The 19,257-nt window shown below is 40.7% G+C and overlaps 2 protein-coding genes across 6 annotated transcripts in view; both read right to left on the reverse strand.

Moving 5' to 3' along the window:
* Nucleotides 1-15,054, reverse strand: part of ctbp1 (C-terminal binding protein 1) — a 34,885-nt gene extending 19,831 nt beyond the window's left edge. Inside the window, exons 1-3 of one of the 5 annotated variants that reach the window (XM_052081010.1) lie at nt 14,904-15,054; nt 13,054-13,102; nt 10,942-11,076 (exon numbers count right to left, since the gene is read on the reverse strand). In XM_052081010.1, the coding sequence (XP_051936970.1) occupies nt 10,942-11,002 (61 nt within the window). In that variant the 5' untranslated portion in view covers nt 11,003-11,076; nt 13,054-13,102; nt 14,904-15,054. Of the gene's footprint in view, nt 1-8,646; nt 9,125-10,941; nt 11,077-13,053; nt 13,103-14,545; nt 14,784-14,903 lie in introns of those variants that run through there. The other 4 variants (XM_052081019.1, XM_052081029.1, XM_052081038.1 and 1 more) reach the window with 4 other exon arrangements.
* LOC127611017 (nucleoside diphosphate kinase homolog 5-like) overlaps nt 1-19,257 on the reverse strand; it is a 54,799-nt gene that overhangs the window by 11,226 nt on the left and 24,316 nt on the right. The gene's annotated exons all lie outside the window — the stretch shown is intronic.

Here is a 19,257-nt window from a genome sequence, read left to right on the forward strand (position 1 = left end):
GTAATCTTTGAAAAAGCTTTGAAGTCAAGATGTCAACTATACACGTTACCCTTTGATCATTCAAGTCAAGTCAAAAGCTGGCAGCCGTCGGCAAGTGCTCTCAGGAGCGTTGCTTTTTTTGTTTTTGTGTTTGTTTGGTCACTTGGTGTTTGTCGTTACGTCGTGTGGACCTAATGTGGACTTTTTTCAGCATTTTTTGGCCACAACATTCATCAAGGAGGGGAGACTGCTTGGTGGTTGCGCCTTCTCGGCAGCATGGGTATACCAGCACTGTTTATCACAACTAATAAAGGTTTTTCTTTTTCTTAATCATACAATTTCATTGGACCCGTGTGCTACTCATTCATTTTATTGGTCAACTGTTGCCAGGTAACACATTTTCCCCGCTACGACAAGAGAACGGAAGTTGTGATGAGTCATACAATCTCACTGGACCTCAGCAGAGATGTAGTCCTCGAGCCGGTCCTTGGCCTCGAGGACCGGCTCGAGGACCGAGGGGCGGTCCTTGGTCCTCGGCCTAGGCCTCGTAGTCAAGTCCTTGGTCCTTGACCTTGGCCTCGGGAGTCAAGTCCTTGGCCTTGGATTGCCGGTCCTCGGACACAATGAGGGATTAGAGCCTCGAATCCCATGAATAAGGACCGCAAAAATCACGAAGGAATTTAATAAATTCCATTCAAGGAAGCCCATATTGATGGATTAACTCTGGTGCTTTAAGAAGGGCGGGTCTGCCACTGACAGGTAACAGTTAGCGCAACGTATAAAGAGCGGCATCACAGTTAGTTTCAATCACGGTTTGTTGCGTTCGCGATCGGCAGTTTAAATAGCGTGTAAAGCCTTTCTTTTATTTAGTTATTTTTGCACAGTCGTCACGTTTGTGCGGTCGCACTAGAATGTTTGTTTGAACCAAGTAATTTGCGTTACAGCTGGAGTCAATAATGTCGGCAGTTCACTTCTGGGTTTGGCCGTTGTGATTTGGAGTCCTTTTGCTCGATTCCAGTTTTGTATGCTGAATGCTTTGGAATAATGAATATTGATAATACATAGTTTAAAATCATGGTTGATTTAATTATTTATTATTATTATTGTGAAGTTGAAGGTATTAATGTAGTATTAGTGGTAGTGGTAATGATAGTAGTACTCAGAGAACGGTTCGAGATTCAGCCGTCTCGTTACCTCTGCGTCTAGCGTCCTAGACGCATAATTTTCCCACGGGACGCACAGTTCCAAACAATGTGCGTTTTTGGGATGCAAGGAAATGTCTCAGTCAAAACAAACAAACAAAAACACTACGGCAAGCCTGAGGATTTCACAGTAACAATAGTTACCGTAGCGTGTAGTTTCCGTGGCGTCATTTTCACGGTACCGAAAAATAGTTTAATTATAAAAGTGACCGCACTTGAATTGACTACTGTGCCTGTATGTGTGTTTGTGATGTGGTGTGGTGTGTGACTTCTAATTTACTTCAAACTTATTAGTTGTTATTTTAGTCCGCAAACTGAGGAATCGCGCAGATGAAAGTTTGAGATGGTGGCGAAAAAAACTCACCAAGGTCTACTAATTACGATATTTAAGAAATGGGAATGCTTCTGATTTTTCGTATGAATCGTCCAAAGGGCGGATCACTAAACTCACCTGTGACGTATGCACAGAACGCGGGAGCGAAATACGACGCGGGGCACGATTACGAGGCAAATTGGTCATTAGATTCGTAGGCTAATCGCTGTGAAAAATATTATGAAACAGTATTGGTTATTCTATAATTTACTGGTTGTAGCATGGTAACTTTATGAATAAAACATTAGTCACAAGGTGTAGTAATGCTCATGTTAACTGTTGGTAGAACTCATGATGACGTGTGTTAAATTCTTTCGTCAAATTGATCGTAGATTACACATGCATCGTCTTAGGAAGAGGATGTCAAGCCACATCAACCTGTATTAATGATTACCAGTCAATTCATCTTTGCAGTGTGAGATTGGAAAAAAATACTCTGATGATGCCACATGAGTACACCAGTTTTTATTCATTTATTTTTTGGAATAAACCTGAAGTACACAGCTGCTGAAGTAATGTTCATTGTTAATGCATCGTTTTCAAACATTGACCCTTGAAACATTATACTTTTGAGTTTCGGAATTCTTGATTATCAATAGTCAAAATAGAAAAATGGGTTCCCGTGATGAACGTTTATGGAAACCAACATTTGTTCTCGTGGTTTCCCATTGGGTAATCCGACGGAACCAAAAAACGGTTACCATGAATTTCCGAAATCCTCAGGCCTGCTCCTGAATTTAGATTTTTGCATCATTTGTTTATCACTGTATGTATATGTTGTTGTTTGTGTTATTATCAGATGCAATTGAATAAGTAGACCCTTTCAGAATTCGAAATTTGGGACTCTCTCAATCCATAACGGCACTCATACTTTAAACTCATACTCAAACTATAAAATTATCACAGAGATTACCGCTTTTTCTGTAGTTAGTGACTGACTTTAATGCAAAGTAATTTCTCAACTTGTGTGCCGTGCCATGTCATGCCTGTTGAGTGTTGATTTACTTCACATTAAGAAACAACTGCACTAAAACATTAATTCATAAATGTATACCATATGATTTTTTTTTTCTTAGTATAAATAACACGTACTCTGAATGTTCTAATCTTTGAATAAAAACACTTCATTCAAGCGTTAGGGAGTGCAAAGGGTTATGATGGAGGGGTGTTGCAAATCATGAAGACCTGCCAAGTGGTATGATAGCATTGTTTTATACATGTCCTTGGCTAGGCCTCAGTTTCAAAATCAGTCCTTGGTCCTTGGCCTTGGCCTCGGAGGCAAGTCCTTGGTCCTTGGCATTGGCCTTGGAAAATTTGTCAAGGAAAATTTTCCAAGTCCTTGGCCTTGGCCTCGGCATGCCGGTCCTTGGACACAACACTGGACCTCAGTGAAAGACTCATTCATTTTATCGGTCCATTTTTCTCCCGCGATGGAAAAAAAAAATTAAGAAGCCGTTTCATATTACACGCCGCAGTGTTGAAAGTGTGGGGGGAAAAAGTAGCGGCTTGTAATCCGGAATTTACGGTGTATATATATATATTTCTATATATACTGTATATGTACAGTATACATCTATCAGTGGTTCTTAACCTGGGTTCGATCGAACCTCAGGGGTTCGGTGAATCAGTCTCAGGGATTAGACGGAGCCTCTTCCATGGAGGTTAAGACACACCCAACTCAACATGTCATTTAGTTATGACACACCCGCTTGGCCATCACTGGCTGCAGACGGTCACATTACATTGCTTGTCCAATAAGTGCTGCGGAGAATTCCCTCATCGTACCTCGTGTGATTGGATTTTTTAGGGAATGTTTTAATATATGCTAATTATGTCAAGAAAAAAAGTGGTCAGACGAATATGTACAACATACATCACAGAATGTTTTATTTAAACAGAATACAGAGATTTGCATATCATTCATTCATCTTCCGAACCGTGTTATCCTTACATGGGTCGCGGGGGGTGCTGCAGCCTATCCCAGCTGTCTCCGGGCAGTAGGCGGGGGACACGCTGAATCGGTTGCCAATCGCAAGGCACACAGAGACCAACAACCATCCACGCTCACACTCACGCCTAGTTATTTTTAGCAAATAATCATGAACTTTTAATTTTATGGCTGCAACACATCCCACGGGTGAATTGGCTAACTGGGTGTCATGATTGGGTACAAAATGAGATTCCCTTAATTGCTCAGTCATCCACAAGCAAAGATGGGGTGAGATTGACCTCTTTGTGAACAACCGTGTGGGAAAATAGTCAAACAGTTTAAGGACAATGATCCTCAATGTACAGGCCGCAGGAATTTAGCAATTTCATCATCTCGGGTCCATAATATCATCAAAAGGGTCAGAGAATCTGGAGAAATCACTACATGTAAACTGCAAGGCCAAAAACCAACATTGACTGCTCGTGACCTTTGAACATCAATATGTAAAAAATATCACCACAAGGGCTCAAGAAGACTTCAGAAAACCAATGTCAGTAAATACAGTTTAGCACCGCGTCCATAAGTGCAATTCAAACCTCTACCATGCAAAGCAAAAGCCATTAACACCCAGAAACACCATCAGTTTTTGCTGGGGCCCAAGCTCCTCTAAAATGCACTGATGCAAAGTGGAAAAGTGTACTGAAGTCTGACGAATCCACATTTCAAATTGTTGCCAAATTCAAAAGCTAGCATCTGTGACGGTATGGAACTGTGTTACTGCCAATTGAATGGGTAACATACACCATTAATGCCGAAAGGTCCATACAGGTTTTACAGAAACATATGCTGCCATCCAAGCAAAGTCTTATTATTTCAGCAAGACAATGGCAAACCACATTCTGCATGTGTTACAACAGCGTGCCTTTGTAGTAAAAGAGTGTAGTTGTAGGTACTTGACTGGCCTGCCTGCAGTCCTGACTTGTCTCCCATTAAAAATGTGTGGTACTTTAGCCATCAATCCTTACCTATAGTTGCAAGAAAAAGTATGTGAACCCTTTTGGAACTACCTGGACTTATTCAGAAATTGGTCATGAAAGGTCTTCTGATCTGCATCTAAGTCACAACAATTGACAAACACGCTTGAACTAATGCCACACAACTAAAACAAAATGTTCTCATATTATTTTATTGAACAAACCATGTAAACATTCGCTGTACCTCGTGGAAAAAGTAAATGAACCCTTGGATGTAATAACTTGTTGACCCTCTTTTGGCATTAATAACCTCAACCAAACATTTCCTGTAGTTGCAGATCAGACCTGCACAATGGTCAGGAGGAATTTTGGAGTACGGTATTCATCTTTCCAAAACTGTTTCCATTAAACAATGTTCTTGGGATGTCTGGTATGAATGGCTCTCTTGAGGTCATGCCACAGCATCTCTATCGGGGTTGAGGTCAAGACTGACTGGTCAACTGCAGAAGGCGTATTTTCTTCTGTTGAAGCCATGCTGTTCTTCACAGGTGTGAAAGTCAAGGCCCGGGGGCCAGGTCTGGCCCAATCACATAATTTTATGTGGCACACAAAAATAAATCAAGTTCCGTGATGCTTGCTAAAGCCAACGAAATTTTCATATGTAATACAGAATAACAGTCATTATTCTTGACATCTGATTTTAAAACTAGTTATTCAGCAATTTGTTGTGCGCTGTGTATGCAATATGGTGGAGCGGATTAAACATTTATATGGTTTCCCAAAATTCATAACGGCCATCCAAGGGAAACTATAACTACAATGTTGCCCGTGACAAAAATGAGTTTGACACCTGTGCAGTTGGTGATTTACTTCTTTGCTTTGGGTCATTGTCCTGTTGCATCACCCAGTTTGTTGTGCTTCAATTGGTGCACGGATGGCCTTAAATTCTTCTGCAAAATGTCTTTGTAAACTTGGGAATTCATTTTTTTTTTCAATGATAGCAATCGGTCCAGACTGTGAGTAAGGCAATCGGTCCAGACTGTGAGCAGCCCCAAACCATGATGCCTCCTCTACCGTACTTCACAGTTGGGATGGGGTTTTGATGGTGTGCTGTGCCTTTTTTCTCCATACAATGTTGTGTGTTCCTTTCAAAAAACGTATGTTTCATTTTTCACCAGAATATTTTGCCAGTAGTGCTGTGGAACACCCAAGTGATCTTTTACAAACTTTAAATGTGCACCATTTTTTTCAATAGCCATGGCTTACTCAGTGGTGTCCTCCCATGAACTCCTTTTTTGTTCAGTGTTTTGCGTATTGTAGCTTCATCCACAGAGAGGTTGGCATCTGCCAGAGATTAGTCTTTTGCGGACACTCTAGGATTCTTCTTCACCTCTCTGAGAATTCTGCGTTGTGCTCATGCAGTCATCTTTACAGTGCTACGGTGCTGAACTTTTTCCATTTATACACATCACATTTGTTGACCACTGCATGTCAACAATCATTAATCGCGGGTCTTCTGAGAACTCTTTTGTGCGAGGTATGGTTCACATCAGACAATGTGTCTTGAGAATCACAAACTTCAAACAAGTGTTTTTATCGGGCAGTGCAGTTTTACCCAACACCTTCAACCTCGCCTCATTGATTGGACTCCAGGTTGACTCTATTAGCTCATTAGCCTAAGTGTTAACAGACATTTACATGGTGTTCAAAAAATAAATACAAAAACATTAGCATATCATTGTTTGTCTGGTATTAGTTGAAGCAGATTGTGTTTGTCGATTGTTGCGACTTAGATGAAGATCAGATCACATTTTATGACCGATTTATGCAGAAATCCAGGTAATTCCAAAGGGTTCTTATATTTTGTCTTGCAACTGTACATCCATTTTCTGAACCGCTTATCCTCGTGAGGGTTGCGGGCGGGCTGGAGCCTATTCCAGCTGTCTTTGGGCAGTAGGCAGGGTACAGCCTGAACTGGTTGCGAGCCAATCACAGGGCACACACACCTAGGCAAAACAACTATTCACACCAACAGTCACACCCAAAGACAATTTAAAGTGTTCAATTAACCTGTCATGCATGTTTTTTGGAATGTGGGAAGGAACCGGAGCACCTGAAGAAAACCCACGCAGGCACGGAGAGAACATGCAAACTCCACACAGGAAGGCCAAAAACCCTGAACCTCTGCACTGTGAGGTGGACGTACGAACCAGTTGACCATGTCCCACCCTGTGGCGCATTATTTAGTGTAAAACACTACAACGGAGAACCCAGAATTTTGAACAGCTGAAGCTGTACATCAAACAATAATGAATTCCACCTACAAAGCTTCAACATTGAGTGTACTCAGTTCCCAAATGCTTAGTGAATGTTGATAAAAGAAAAGGTGATTTAACAAGTTGGTAAACATGGCCCTGTCCCAGCTTTCCTGCATCATGTTGCAACCACAAAATTCTAAGTTGATGATTATTTGCTAAAAACAATGAAATTTATCAGTTTGAACATTAAATATCAAGTCTTTGTAGTGTATTCAATTAAATATAGGTTGAACATGATTTACAAAACCTTGTATTCTCTTTCTATTCAAAACGTCCCAACTTCATTGGCATTGGGTTTGTAGATTGGATTTAAATCATTTTAACATTTACAAATAGCTGTGGTTAACTTATTGTTACACTTTTGAACCATTGTTGAAATATAAACGGTTAACGACCATTTTATTTGTCAAGCCAACTACAACTTTATTGTCAAATATGCAGTATGTGCAACATACAGCACCGATGAAATTTCATCCCTCTCAAACAGACAATAAGAAAACAAGAGGAGCCTTTTCACCAGTGGATCAAAGACGTCATACTGAAAATGTGCATACAAGTATTTCCATTCCTTTAGTCATCAATATATCAGTGGTTGACCAATATGTCAGACATCAAAGGCGCACGGATTCCTACACGAAGAACTTGACCTGCCGCCTTACTGCATGTATGGGGACCATGCAGAAGCGGAGGGAGGGGATGGGAAGAAGGACTGGGAGTGTGGCGGTTGGGGATGAGGGGGAGGGGTATAGAAATCTGCAGGGTCTCAGAAGGGAGGCAGAAAAGAGGGTTCATGTTAGTGTCTGAGTCATGACCTAAATTCTCCAATGTAGGAGACTTCCTCTACCTTATTTTTCTGCATACACTCTTATTCCCACTTTGTTGAGACACACACATTTCTGTCAACAGCATCATGCCAAGAAATTCAGAATTGACAAACCAAAGGACGCAAACGACAGAATCACCTCTAAAACGAGCATTGAATTGGACTTTTTTTTTAACAGTAAAGCCAATTTTTGTCGCTCGCTTACTTGGAGCCCCCTGCAAACATCTTGATTCTGCTGCGTGACAGGTGTCTGTCTGTGACTGTGGTGAGGGGGAGGAGGAGGAAGGGTAGTGTGGCAAGCTGGAACATTTACTTGGACAAGGGGCAAGAGGTAATGGTGAGTGAGGGTGCACAGAAAGGAAGACAGTTAGGAGTAAAGGGTGAAAAACTAATGCTAACACTTCCTGTGATGTGTGACATCTATCAACAAAGGAAACGAAAGCAACAGAAAACTAGTAAAACAAGGTGTTTCCATTTTGAATGAAATGTATTGCAGATGGGTCGACAATTCGAACAGGCTTACTTCTTAAACACTGGGAGGACAAAGACTACCAGAAAAGGCTTCAAGACAAAGAAGGCCTCAGAACAAGTTGCTGGGGAAATACACAAGCAGGCCTACACACAGGGTAATTTGAGTAAATGACACTGGCATAGCGGAGCCGACAAAATGCAAGCATGGCCGCACACAATACATTTCATTCAGTGATTCATTCATTCTCTCTCCCAACCCCTGCTCTCCTCTCCATGCTCCCTCTGGCTGTAGTTGGAGTGAGAGGTGAGGGGGGAGGGGCAGCAGATGATAATGCAGTCAGAAAAGGTACTCCACCCAGACGGGCGCGCGCATGCATGCACACACACCGTTATTCTGTTCCTTCATAACAGCTGCAAAAACGCAACCGCGCACTGAGGAACACACAAGGGAACATACACGTATTTAGCTGTGCCACACCCAAAACCATAAACGCCAGCCCTCTCACACACAAGCCGGGTCCCAGATTTAACAAACCACAATCAGAAATATCGAAATGCACGAGCACAAGCGCTAACCTTGCATAATGAAGTCTGTCAGCCCTTCTTCCCCTCTCGCCGCGCTCTCCCTCGATTGCTTTTCACTCTCCCTCCCAGCTCTCTCTCAGCTGTCATCCACGCCCAGCCCTCCCCCCCAGCCTCTGTGGTCCAATCACAAGCAGCTTCATTGAAGGCCAGCCAACCAGCACTAACCTCATTTGCATATAGCAGAGGCCTGAGGGCGGTTTGAAGCCGTTGTCGTTTTTTAAAGAGACAGCTGGCCTGTTTCCCTACGACTGCGGGCGTGACCCTTCACCTTGCACTCTCCTTCTCATCTGTCTCCCACAATATTCCCTCCATTTTAAGATTGCCATTCATTCCTCGTCTCCATCATCATCAAATCTCAAATATGCGCTATAAAAAAACTTGGTCGTGTGCGAGTGACTTCACTACTTTACTAAAATATCAGAAAGTTTCAAAGTATTGGAAGTGACACTAAAAATGCTTTTCAGCAACAGAAATTCAGATACTTGCTCTTCTTGCACTCCAAGTCATGTCAATTGTATTTAATTTATGACACTGATTATGAATCATCATGGGGAAATCAAATGTACATGGATGTATATATTTTACGTTTCACACCACACAGAGAACCTCATCTCATCACATGTGGCAATGCAAGGAGAAAGTGTAAAAGTAAAAACAGTGCTGCACTTCTTGTGTTAGAGCTGAGCTCAGTGCTCAGGACTCTAGCACATCTCAAACAATTAGTTGCGATCACTTTTTTGTTTTGTTTTTTGCCCATAGCATGAATTGAACAGTCACATTCCAGTGACAAAATCCAAGTCCTTCAATATGACCTATTGCAGCCCATAATTCATTAATCAAATCATTTTCTAACAAACTACTCCTAGAGTCTATCATGAAGGGAAGAAAAAAAACCAATCCAATCAAATCCTGCACAGTGAACCCTCACCTCAGCATTCACAAATTCACTGATAAAGCATTTTTCTAAGAGACCTAGCTTCAGCTTTGTCATTAAAAAAAAAAAACAAAAAAACGTAATGTACGTTTGTGCTCTTCACGTAACACCCTGGATGGTGCAAAAGCCCTTATTAATGGGAAAGTAGCAATTGGTAAGAAGCAATGTTGAATTGAGAACTCGACTGCGAGATAAAGATCTTTGTGTGTTGGGGAGAAGCTAAGTTGAGCCCGACTTGTTCGTGAAAGAGTCTTTGTTGCATGTAAAAACACTTCTAGTGTATCATCTGTCAGCCATTGCTTTTCAAGGGTTACATTGTTATATTTCACTGCTTTAGGATGACAATTTGTGGCAGGTGTCGCCAACATTTTTGAGGGTGAGAGCAACTTCATGTGTACCGATTGTGTGAAGGGCTACCAAATTGATACACGTCTGAAATAACATATTTGTCCAAAATACCTTCAATAATATGAGGATGTGTTATTTTTAATACTTGATGATTTAAATTGTCAGACTTTGATCGTGTTTCGAAATGTCTCACAGTACTGCCAATGTTTGCATTTTTAAATCATAATTTCTACTAGCAAATCACAATGTCCAGGCACTGGCGGGCTACTCAAGTGGTCTTCACGGGCTACCTGGTGCCCGCGGGCACCATGTTGGTGACCACTGATTTGTGGTGTATTTATGATTTAAATTATTAATGTACAGTAGGCATTTTTTAATGCATGGGAGGGGTTAATTAATCAAGAATTTCACTTTGGTTTTATTTTGCGTTTGTGTGTGTGTGTGTGTGTGTGTGTGTGTGTGTGTGTGTGTGTGTGTGTGTGTGTGTGTGTGTGTATGTATGTAAAAATCTCTTATATAGCTAAAGAGGTCAACCAAAATATCAAAGTTTCAAAGTATTGGAAGTAATTACAATTTAGTATTGTAATTCTAATTTTACCAGAGTGGAAAGATGTACCTAATGCTGTGACTTGTGAACACACACTTTGATCCAATCTTGAGTTTGCTTGTTTGCTCTACTTTCTATATCAGTATCAAAACTGGGCATTGTCTTCTGTAAAAGCAACATTTTAATTAAACTGTTGTTGAGTCATTTTTAGATGCAGGTGTACCTTGCGTGCTCAGAGAGTATGTACACTTCAAGTCCTAGCTATTTTGAGAATACTTATGTAAAGGATTTAGTAACCTTGAATATCAATAAAAATTCTGCATTATCTTTGTAAAGAGAATTAATAATATACTATAGTTCATCTCAAAGAACTGTGTTGTTGATTGCAACTTTTTTCCCTCTAAATCCGTTTTCCTTTGTGATAATGTCATGACAATGGTGTCGCAAAACAACTCACCTTCACAAATGCGGTCGAGCCTCTGGCGCTTGACCTGTTTGTGTTTGTCCATCAGAGCCATAGACTGAACAGGCTGGATGTTGAACACAGTAGAACCAATATAAAAGTCTCCTCGTAGTCTCCACACCCGTTAACCTAAAACAAAACATGTAACAGCTCAAATTAGACGCTATCCAAAAATATAAATATTCTGCAACTGCAGTTTGGATTCCAAATGTACAGTATATATACTTTTTTTAATAAACTGTACGGTTTTATATAAGGGCGTATGAGGGAGAATGGGAACAAAAATTTCAAGGAATACTTGAAAAAGAGAAAACTATCAGGAGTAAGAATTTTATATTTTAAATCCGCAACGACATCAGTATCTGATGTCTAACTAATTGTGGAGCAGCCTGCTTTTGGTACGTGCAGGACAGAAAAAGTGTTGAACTGTCTTGGTATTGTGGAAATGCTTTACATTCAGACGATGTCCCACCTTACCTGATTACAGCTCTGATATGTCCACAACACAGAAAATATCTCCATTGTGTCAGAGTGTTATAGGGAATAGCAACAATGACAAATGCTTGATTTGACAAGCAGCGAGGGGTTGCTGTCTCTTCTGATATACTCCAACCCAAGTTTTATCCCAGGTTTGGGTTATTGTATACGAGAAAGAAGGTTGGTGGGAGGTTGTTGTGACTTTCAGCTATCAGGAGTTGCATAAAAACAGTAAATTCATTTATATGCAAGGTATTTTATACATGTCAAACATTATTTTTGGGGATGTCCCCATCAAATTTCTTTATAATGCAATGAAATGAAAAAGGAAACAAATATGATATATTTTAATATGGCTAGAAAACAGCCGTAGCTCGAATCAAGAAAAGAAGATCCAATCTTATTCGGCTGAAACTGACTAGCTGAAAATCACGTGATCGGCCTCGATTTCCGATCATATTGAGCTAATTGGGACGGCCCGCATTACCTTGAATCAAAAATACTGCATTGTGTGCATACTATGGATTGTTATCGAAAATCAAAATCAAACATAACAATTTTCATCTGTCGATGACAATATTGAAAGCACCATCACCGAAATGCTAAATGCTGAAACACTTTAAATTGCCAGTGTATGTGGTTGTTTTGGTACTCTGGAGGAAGATGAAAACATTTAACTTTTAAATGCCCTCTCTCAGAATCACCACAACGCGAGTTGTAATTGAAACACGGGTTTCATCATTTGTTGCAATGCAATTCTTTTTAAAATACACTTCCAGCTTGTGTTTGAACAAACCCGACAAAAGAGGTCAATTTCACTGTTCTTTCACTTGAGCAAACATTGTGCAATCGCATTCAACTGTTCATACTGATGAAGCTGCTCTGTAAGTACGTTCGTTGACTTAGAAAGAATGTCTGATCACAACATCCCATTTCTTTCAACTGATACCTTTATTCTCATCAAATTCTCTGCCTTCCGTTTTCAAAATACCCATCCATCCATTTTCTATCCTGCTTATCTTCATTCGGGTAATGCCAGAGCTGAAGACTAACCACGGAGAATTGCAGGCCACGCAAACAACCACTCACACTCACGTTCACACCATTGGACAATTTAGTGTCATCAATTAATCTAACATGCATGTTTTTGGAATGTGGGAGGAAGCCAGAGTCTTTAGCAGCCAGTGGGAGAACATGCCAACTCCACATAGGAAGGTCGGCGCTGAGATTCAAGCCCCAAACCTTAGAACTGTGATGCAGACATGCAAAATATGTTCACATAAAATCAATATTTGATATGAATTCTTGTAATTGCAAGCTTTATTCTTATAATCTGCTACTTTTAAAGCACAATCTCCCTTGAAAAAAGGGGCATTGATGTAAAATCTAGGTTAACTTAATTTCATCTGTATGCATTTTAATAAAGTTAAATAAATAAATCAAGTACAGTAAAGTTGTACTTGATACTTGATGTTTATTTCTGGGCAACCCTCTGCATATGTTGGCATGAACTAAACTTGTGATCACAGTTAAAAAACAGAAATTAACTCAGCTGCAGCACAGTCATGAGGGATCATTTGCAATTGCTACCTAAAAATAAAGAAGAAATAGGATGTTGACAGCACTCACCCGAAAAGCAGTGTCTGTTGTGACAGTTCGGTTGTCAAAGTAGTTTATACTGTAAACAAAGAACACAAACAGACTTGAAGTCATGCTTCTGACACCACTGCATGTGCTTAGCTCGCCTATCAATAGCACGCCATACAGAAAAAACACAAACCAAAAAATAAATTGAAATAATCTTACAGAGTAATGCTGGCAGCCAATAACAACACAACATTAAGCTCTTTGTTGTATATTTAAGTGTGCAGGAATGTACGCATCCACCAGTGATGAACTGTCAGGAGTGTTTCCTTATTGCACTGTGTTCACTTTACCACAATACACCATGACTGGTGACAAAGAACATGTGCTGGTTTTCATAACATCTTTGACATTTCTCAAAAGAGAAAGCGCATGCGTTAAAATAAAAACATTTTCTACATTCATAAATGTTATCAATTACAAATGTGTCTTAACTGTGCTATACACCTTCAGGTGTATGCATCTAAACAACATACGGGGTGTTGGTTCATTGTCAACTCATTTTGTAAATCAATGTGTGAGTGCCAAATTAAACCACACGCTACCTGACCACCATTTAAAAACTGTGTCTGGATCTTGATTCGTTCATAGATTTTGTAGCCCTTGGCTTTCTGCAATTACTTTAAGTTCATCATTATTTATGTCGCCTATATCCGTGTTTATCAAGCCTTCCAATAATACAAACCTTTTGAAAACAAAAATATTTTAAAAGTTGTAAAAGTTCGAAACTCAGATGAAATAAAAAAGGGCACAACTACAAATCTCGACTCCTGTTGTCTTGGTATTTAGCAGTTTAGCAGAAATGTGAACATTTTCACCGGTTTTAAGGACTTTGGCGCAAGAAAATGATGCTTGTCACTGGAATCCTAATAAAAAGATGATGCCTAATAATGTTGGTCTCATGTAAATGAATCTTTGAGATTTTACTCACATACACACAAAACGGTTTAATACCGACAGTCAATAAATCACATCTTGTTCGCAATTCGCAGTTATACGCGATATTATGCGCACTGTGTTGCAAGTATAAGTATGCCAAGTTAAGTGCTAAGTTAGCATACGTCAAACAGAACCCTACGACCATTTGACACTTATTCACTCCTTTCTCGTAAAGTCACTGGGCGTAAAATAGCGCACCGGGAAAGTTTAAACGAATTTAACCAAGTTGCAAGCCACCGCGGTGACAAAGTTCCCTTGTTCGTGGACAAGTTACCGTTAACCAATTAGCCGAGATCGCTAGCTCGACTGCCTCCCAGACCGCCGATCAACTGCAACAATACAATGAATGGTGGACGTTATTTCCCTACGTTGAGCGTGTTTGATTTTAAGCGCGTTTTAAATTCGTCATCTAGGTGTATACATTTCGCGGTCACCTAATCTCAGAACTGGCGCTAACTAACGACATAGCATAACGGCTAGCTAGCACAAAAACAAACATCTCGAGGGTCAAAGTATCTGATATTTGAATGGGAAATACCACAGCGCACCGACTTCCGAGGTGTGCAGCGTGTAAGGTTGTGTGGCTACCGCAGACAAGCGAAAAATGACGGTAGGAAGCTATTTACATAACCACATACGTGAGTGCTAACGCTAGCTAGTTAGCTGTTGCCTGTTGGCCGTGAACGAACGTGCCGCTGTGTGGGAGAAGATGCGCGAGGAGGGAGCCCATTTCGCTCGATTTGTTATCAGCGAGTGGCGCTACGGTTGGGGGGGGGGGGTCAAACTAAAATCAATATTTCTTAAAGACATACTGATCATCGCCCACGTGACTGAATTCGAGTAGGACTACAGCAGTAGCCGGTGTTCGAATCTTGGGGAAAATGCTCGTTAATTACCCCGAAGAAACTCTTTGGAGAGTGCTGAGACAGTGTGCGTGCGTCGGCGGTTCCCTCTCTCCCGATCGCCATGAAATTGCACAAAAGAGGAAGTGCAATGTTTAGTGGGGGGCAGTGTGAGCGTGCGTGTGCGTCTGAGAAAGAGCGACGGTGGTCTGGAAGGAGCGCCCTCAACTTTCATGGCGGAACGGTTACCTTGTCCTAGAATTTCAGTGAGCGGAGCTTCATTAAGCTAACCTTCATTTACCAGAGGTGGCAAAGGTACTCACAATCTGTACTTAAATAGAAGTACATATACTTTTGTAAAGAAAAAGAGTGATGCAAATGTAAGAAAAAAAGAAGACTGATTTTATTAGTCATGCTATCAAGTGTTTCCTTGGCTTTGCCAACGTTGTGAACTGAGTAACAAAAATTCAAAATTAGCTGTTGTTACTAGTAGTCTGAAAAAAATACACAATATCTTCTCAATACTGTATGTGTGACAGACAAGAGTTTTTGTGTGTATTTAGAATGGCGGAAAACAGAATACATTGGCCATGTTGGCTATCATAATGGGAGCCTTCTAAAAATTCTCCAAAGTGAATTCACAATTGAATCTGTAAACGTATACAAAGATTGAAAAGTATGTAGGTCCGAGTTGTGGAAATATAGACTTGAACAGTGTTTTACCATTTAAGTTTTCCCTATTTTTTTGTGAGGTTTTGTTTTGATCATTAATATCATACACTTGGGAGTCTGGCTTGAGAACCTCTCTCCCCCTAAGCCCTCAAATTTTGGTAACCCAAAATGAGATTTGAGGGGTGCCGTCGGAAATTCACTCTGATGCCCTAACACAACTATGAGAGCGTGTGTTCAGAGAAGCAGAGCATGCTCCACTCTCATTAATTTTCAAATGCAACCTTTGTTCAAAACCAGGGGTGTCAAACTCAGGTCATGGAGGCCCGCTGTCCTGCATGTTTTCCAAGTCTCCCTGTTGGAAAACATGCAGGACAGTGGGCCTCCAGGACCTGAGTTTGATACCTATGTTCTATCTAAACCAATCGGCGAGCTTGTGCTTGAACTTCTGTGTACTGCCTAGATCTCTTTCCTGCTCTGTGCCTGCTCTCTGAAAACGAGTTTCTTCCAAGTCTTCTGACACTCACTCACTCACTCTCACTATCAAACAGGGCTCCCTCTATGTTATTGTCTATGTTGTCTAGTCAAGTCAAGTCAACAGTATTTATAGAGCACTTTCAAACAGCCATCGCTGCATACAAAGTGCTGTACATGGAGCGATTTAACATGCACAATAAACAATAAGACAAATCGGTAATAAAGGCGGTAGAAAGCACCAAACAGTAAAATCAAGAACAAATCTAAGTCATGCTGAGTCGAATGTTGTGTCGAAATAGAACGTAAGGTGTTCTTTCCTTTTCATCTTGAACTCTCGACGTAAAGCATTGGAGAAGAATAACCAACATTTTAGCACCTTTCATTCATTCATTCATTTTCCTAGCCGCTTGATCCTCACTAGGGTCGCGGGGGGTGCTGGAGCCTATCCCAGCTGCCTTCGGGCAGTAGGCGGGGGACACCCTGAATCAGTTGCCAGCCAATCGCAGGGCACACAGAAACGAACAACCATTCGCACACACACTCACACCTAGGGACAATTTAGAGTGTTCAATCAGCCTGCCATGCATATTTTTGGAATGTGGGAGGAAACCGGAGCACCCGGAGAAAACCCACGCAGGCCCGGGGAGAACATGCAAACTCCACACAGGGAGGCCGGAGCTGGAATCGAACCCGGTACCTCTGCACTGTGAAGCCGACGTGCTAACCACTGGACTACCGGTCTATGAATAACATTTACTATAACAGGCTTGTGTTGTGGGCTTGCTTGGTTTTGTGTTGTGGTATTGTTCACTATAACAGCGATGGCTGTTTGAAAGTGCTCTATAAATACTGTTGACTTGACTTGACTAACTTTAGCTAGTAGATTGAACGTGCTCATGTGACAAGACCCCTAACTCCAGCCAGGCCCAGTAAAATTGGTCCAGAAGCACCACTGAGTAAAAGTAAAATGGCATTGAAGACATAAACGCTCAAGTACAGATATCTGAAAACTGTAGTTAAATATTTGTACTTTGGTACCTCCCAACACCAATCACCTCCTGTGGTGGTGTGTGGAAATTAGTTTGAAATATTCTGGGGTACACTATTTGCTCACAAACATCAGGCCAATGTGTATTAATTTTTTTAAGGTAAGGTTCTTCATTGCAATTATTGCAAGATTATGATTGTGGGGCTGTACTTTGCAGCATACTGAAAAGTAAAAGGCTTATTGAGCTACATATCACATGAACATTTTTGTGTCATTCTCTATCAAATTTTATTGGTACATAAATTGTGCAATATATTCATATCCAGAATATTTCCATCTGAAAACATATGCATAATCAATCATCTCTGAAAGGCGACCAATATTCATATGTATCAGTCATTCACATCCACAGATTTGGTTCCATTTGCTTCACAGTCCATTACATTATGCCATACTGTATGTAATGGGCTGGCTGCAACATTTTAATTTGAGTAATTCAACAGGCTAGTCAAGTGCATAACATACTCACTCCGAAGTATCTGAATCAGCACAAACAAATTCATAAAGCTCTATGTTTAAGGTGTAGTCCAATTACAGTGGCATTCGCATTGCCATTTAAAAACATTTGTCATTAACAACCAACTAAAAGAAACCACCAACATGGAAGATAGATTGGTTAAAATGTTGCAAGATCATTATTAACAGTAGCATCTGCAGTGGCACTTCGTGGTGTTCCAGAGACTTGTCAAATTGGTTGGCAAAAGCCACGGAAGCCTCCAAACAGATCTCATCTGATCTGTGAATACTTTTCAGGTGAGAGGGACATAGAACTCCAAACAACAAGGAAAAATGGACATAGTGGATTATGCATTTAAAATACTTTAACATCGTACAAAACTAAACACATCCATAGTGAATGGTGGATTTCAGGAATAGCAGCTGGATTACAGAATGGATAATGAATAAGGCTTATGTCCTCGGCTCATTAAGTCACTTCCAAAGGCCTCAAGACAGAGGCTGACTTCATCACGATTGAAAACCGTTTTGAACTACCAGTTTAACGAACATCTTCCTTATTCGGTATATATCTGCAGGACAGGAGAGAAGACTTGGGGAATTTCGTTGACGTGTCTTCAATTTCAATGTCTGACGCTAGAGTTACACTGTGCGCGGCCACAACATGCAATGATTCGAGTTTAATTCATAATGTATCCTCACAGTAGACATTCACCACTGGTCAGCAAATTAGGTACACCATCACAATCTGATGAGAACCAATACAAGACCCAGTATGGTGTATTTATTAATAAATATCTGAGTATTTATTAATTATTATCATCCAGGCGATCATGTGTTGGGCTTTTATTTCAACGTACACTGTCAGCTTTTAATAATTACATTGTAGCTGTATAAAATGGCCATATGTTAAGCTAACTGGTTGTTACATTGTCAGGCCCAATGGTTATTTGTCCACGTACCCCGAGACTGACTGACGATCAGTCCAAGCAGTCCTCCGCCTTTTGCCTCACATCAGCTGGGATAGGCTCAATTTACCCACGACTCTGAAGAGAAAAATATAAAATGGATCGATGGGTTGTGCAACCCATCGATCCATTTGGTCCTAATGTTCGGACCAATGTGAGTGTACACTCGTAAACACACAAAATATATTAACACTAACAGGATGACTTGTAAACACATTTCCAACAATTTTTTAAACTCAGGTTTTATCTCAACCAGTGGTTCTCAACATGGTTTCGATCAAACCCAAAGGGTTCGGTCTCAGGGGTTCAACAGAGCCTCTGCCATGGAGGTTAAGACACACCCAACTCAACATGTCAATTATGTTGTTATGACATGCCCGCGGCAGATTATTACATTCCATCGCTTGTCCAATCAGTGCTGTGGGTCTTATAGTTCACTCGGTCAATATGTGACTGTCGTGCTAGTACATAGTGTAATTTTTTTTAATCTATTTTTTTTAAATACATGCTACCTATGTCGATGGGACTGAGCGTCCTATCTGCATGATTTGTTATGCCAAGTTGAGCACCTCTAGTCTCGCACCGGCAAAACTGAAGGAACACTTTTTAAATCATATGTTTATGTTTCACTAATGAAGGGTTCGGTGAATGTGCATATGAACTGGTTAGGTTTGGTACCTCCAACAAGGTTAAGAACCACTGATCTAAACCTACAAGGTACCGGTAATCAAAATAAGATGATGAGGGCCTAATATTTGGCAACATTGTTTGTACTGCCATGGACGTTTCA

The sequence above is a fragment of the Hippocampus zosterae genome, chromosome 1, assembly GCF_025434085.1.
Source record: "Hippocampus zosterae strain Florida chromosome 1, ASM2543408v3, whole genome shotgun sequence".
Classification (NCBI taxonomy): domain Eukaryota; kingdom Metazoa; phylum Chordata; class Actinopteri; order Syngnathiformes; family Syngnathidae; genus Hippocampus; species Hippocampus zosterae.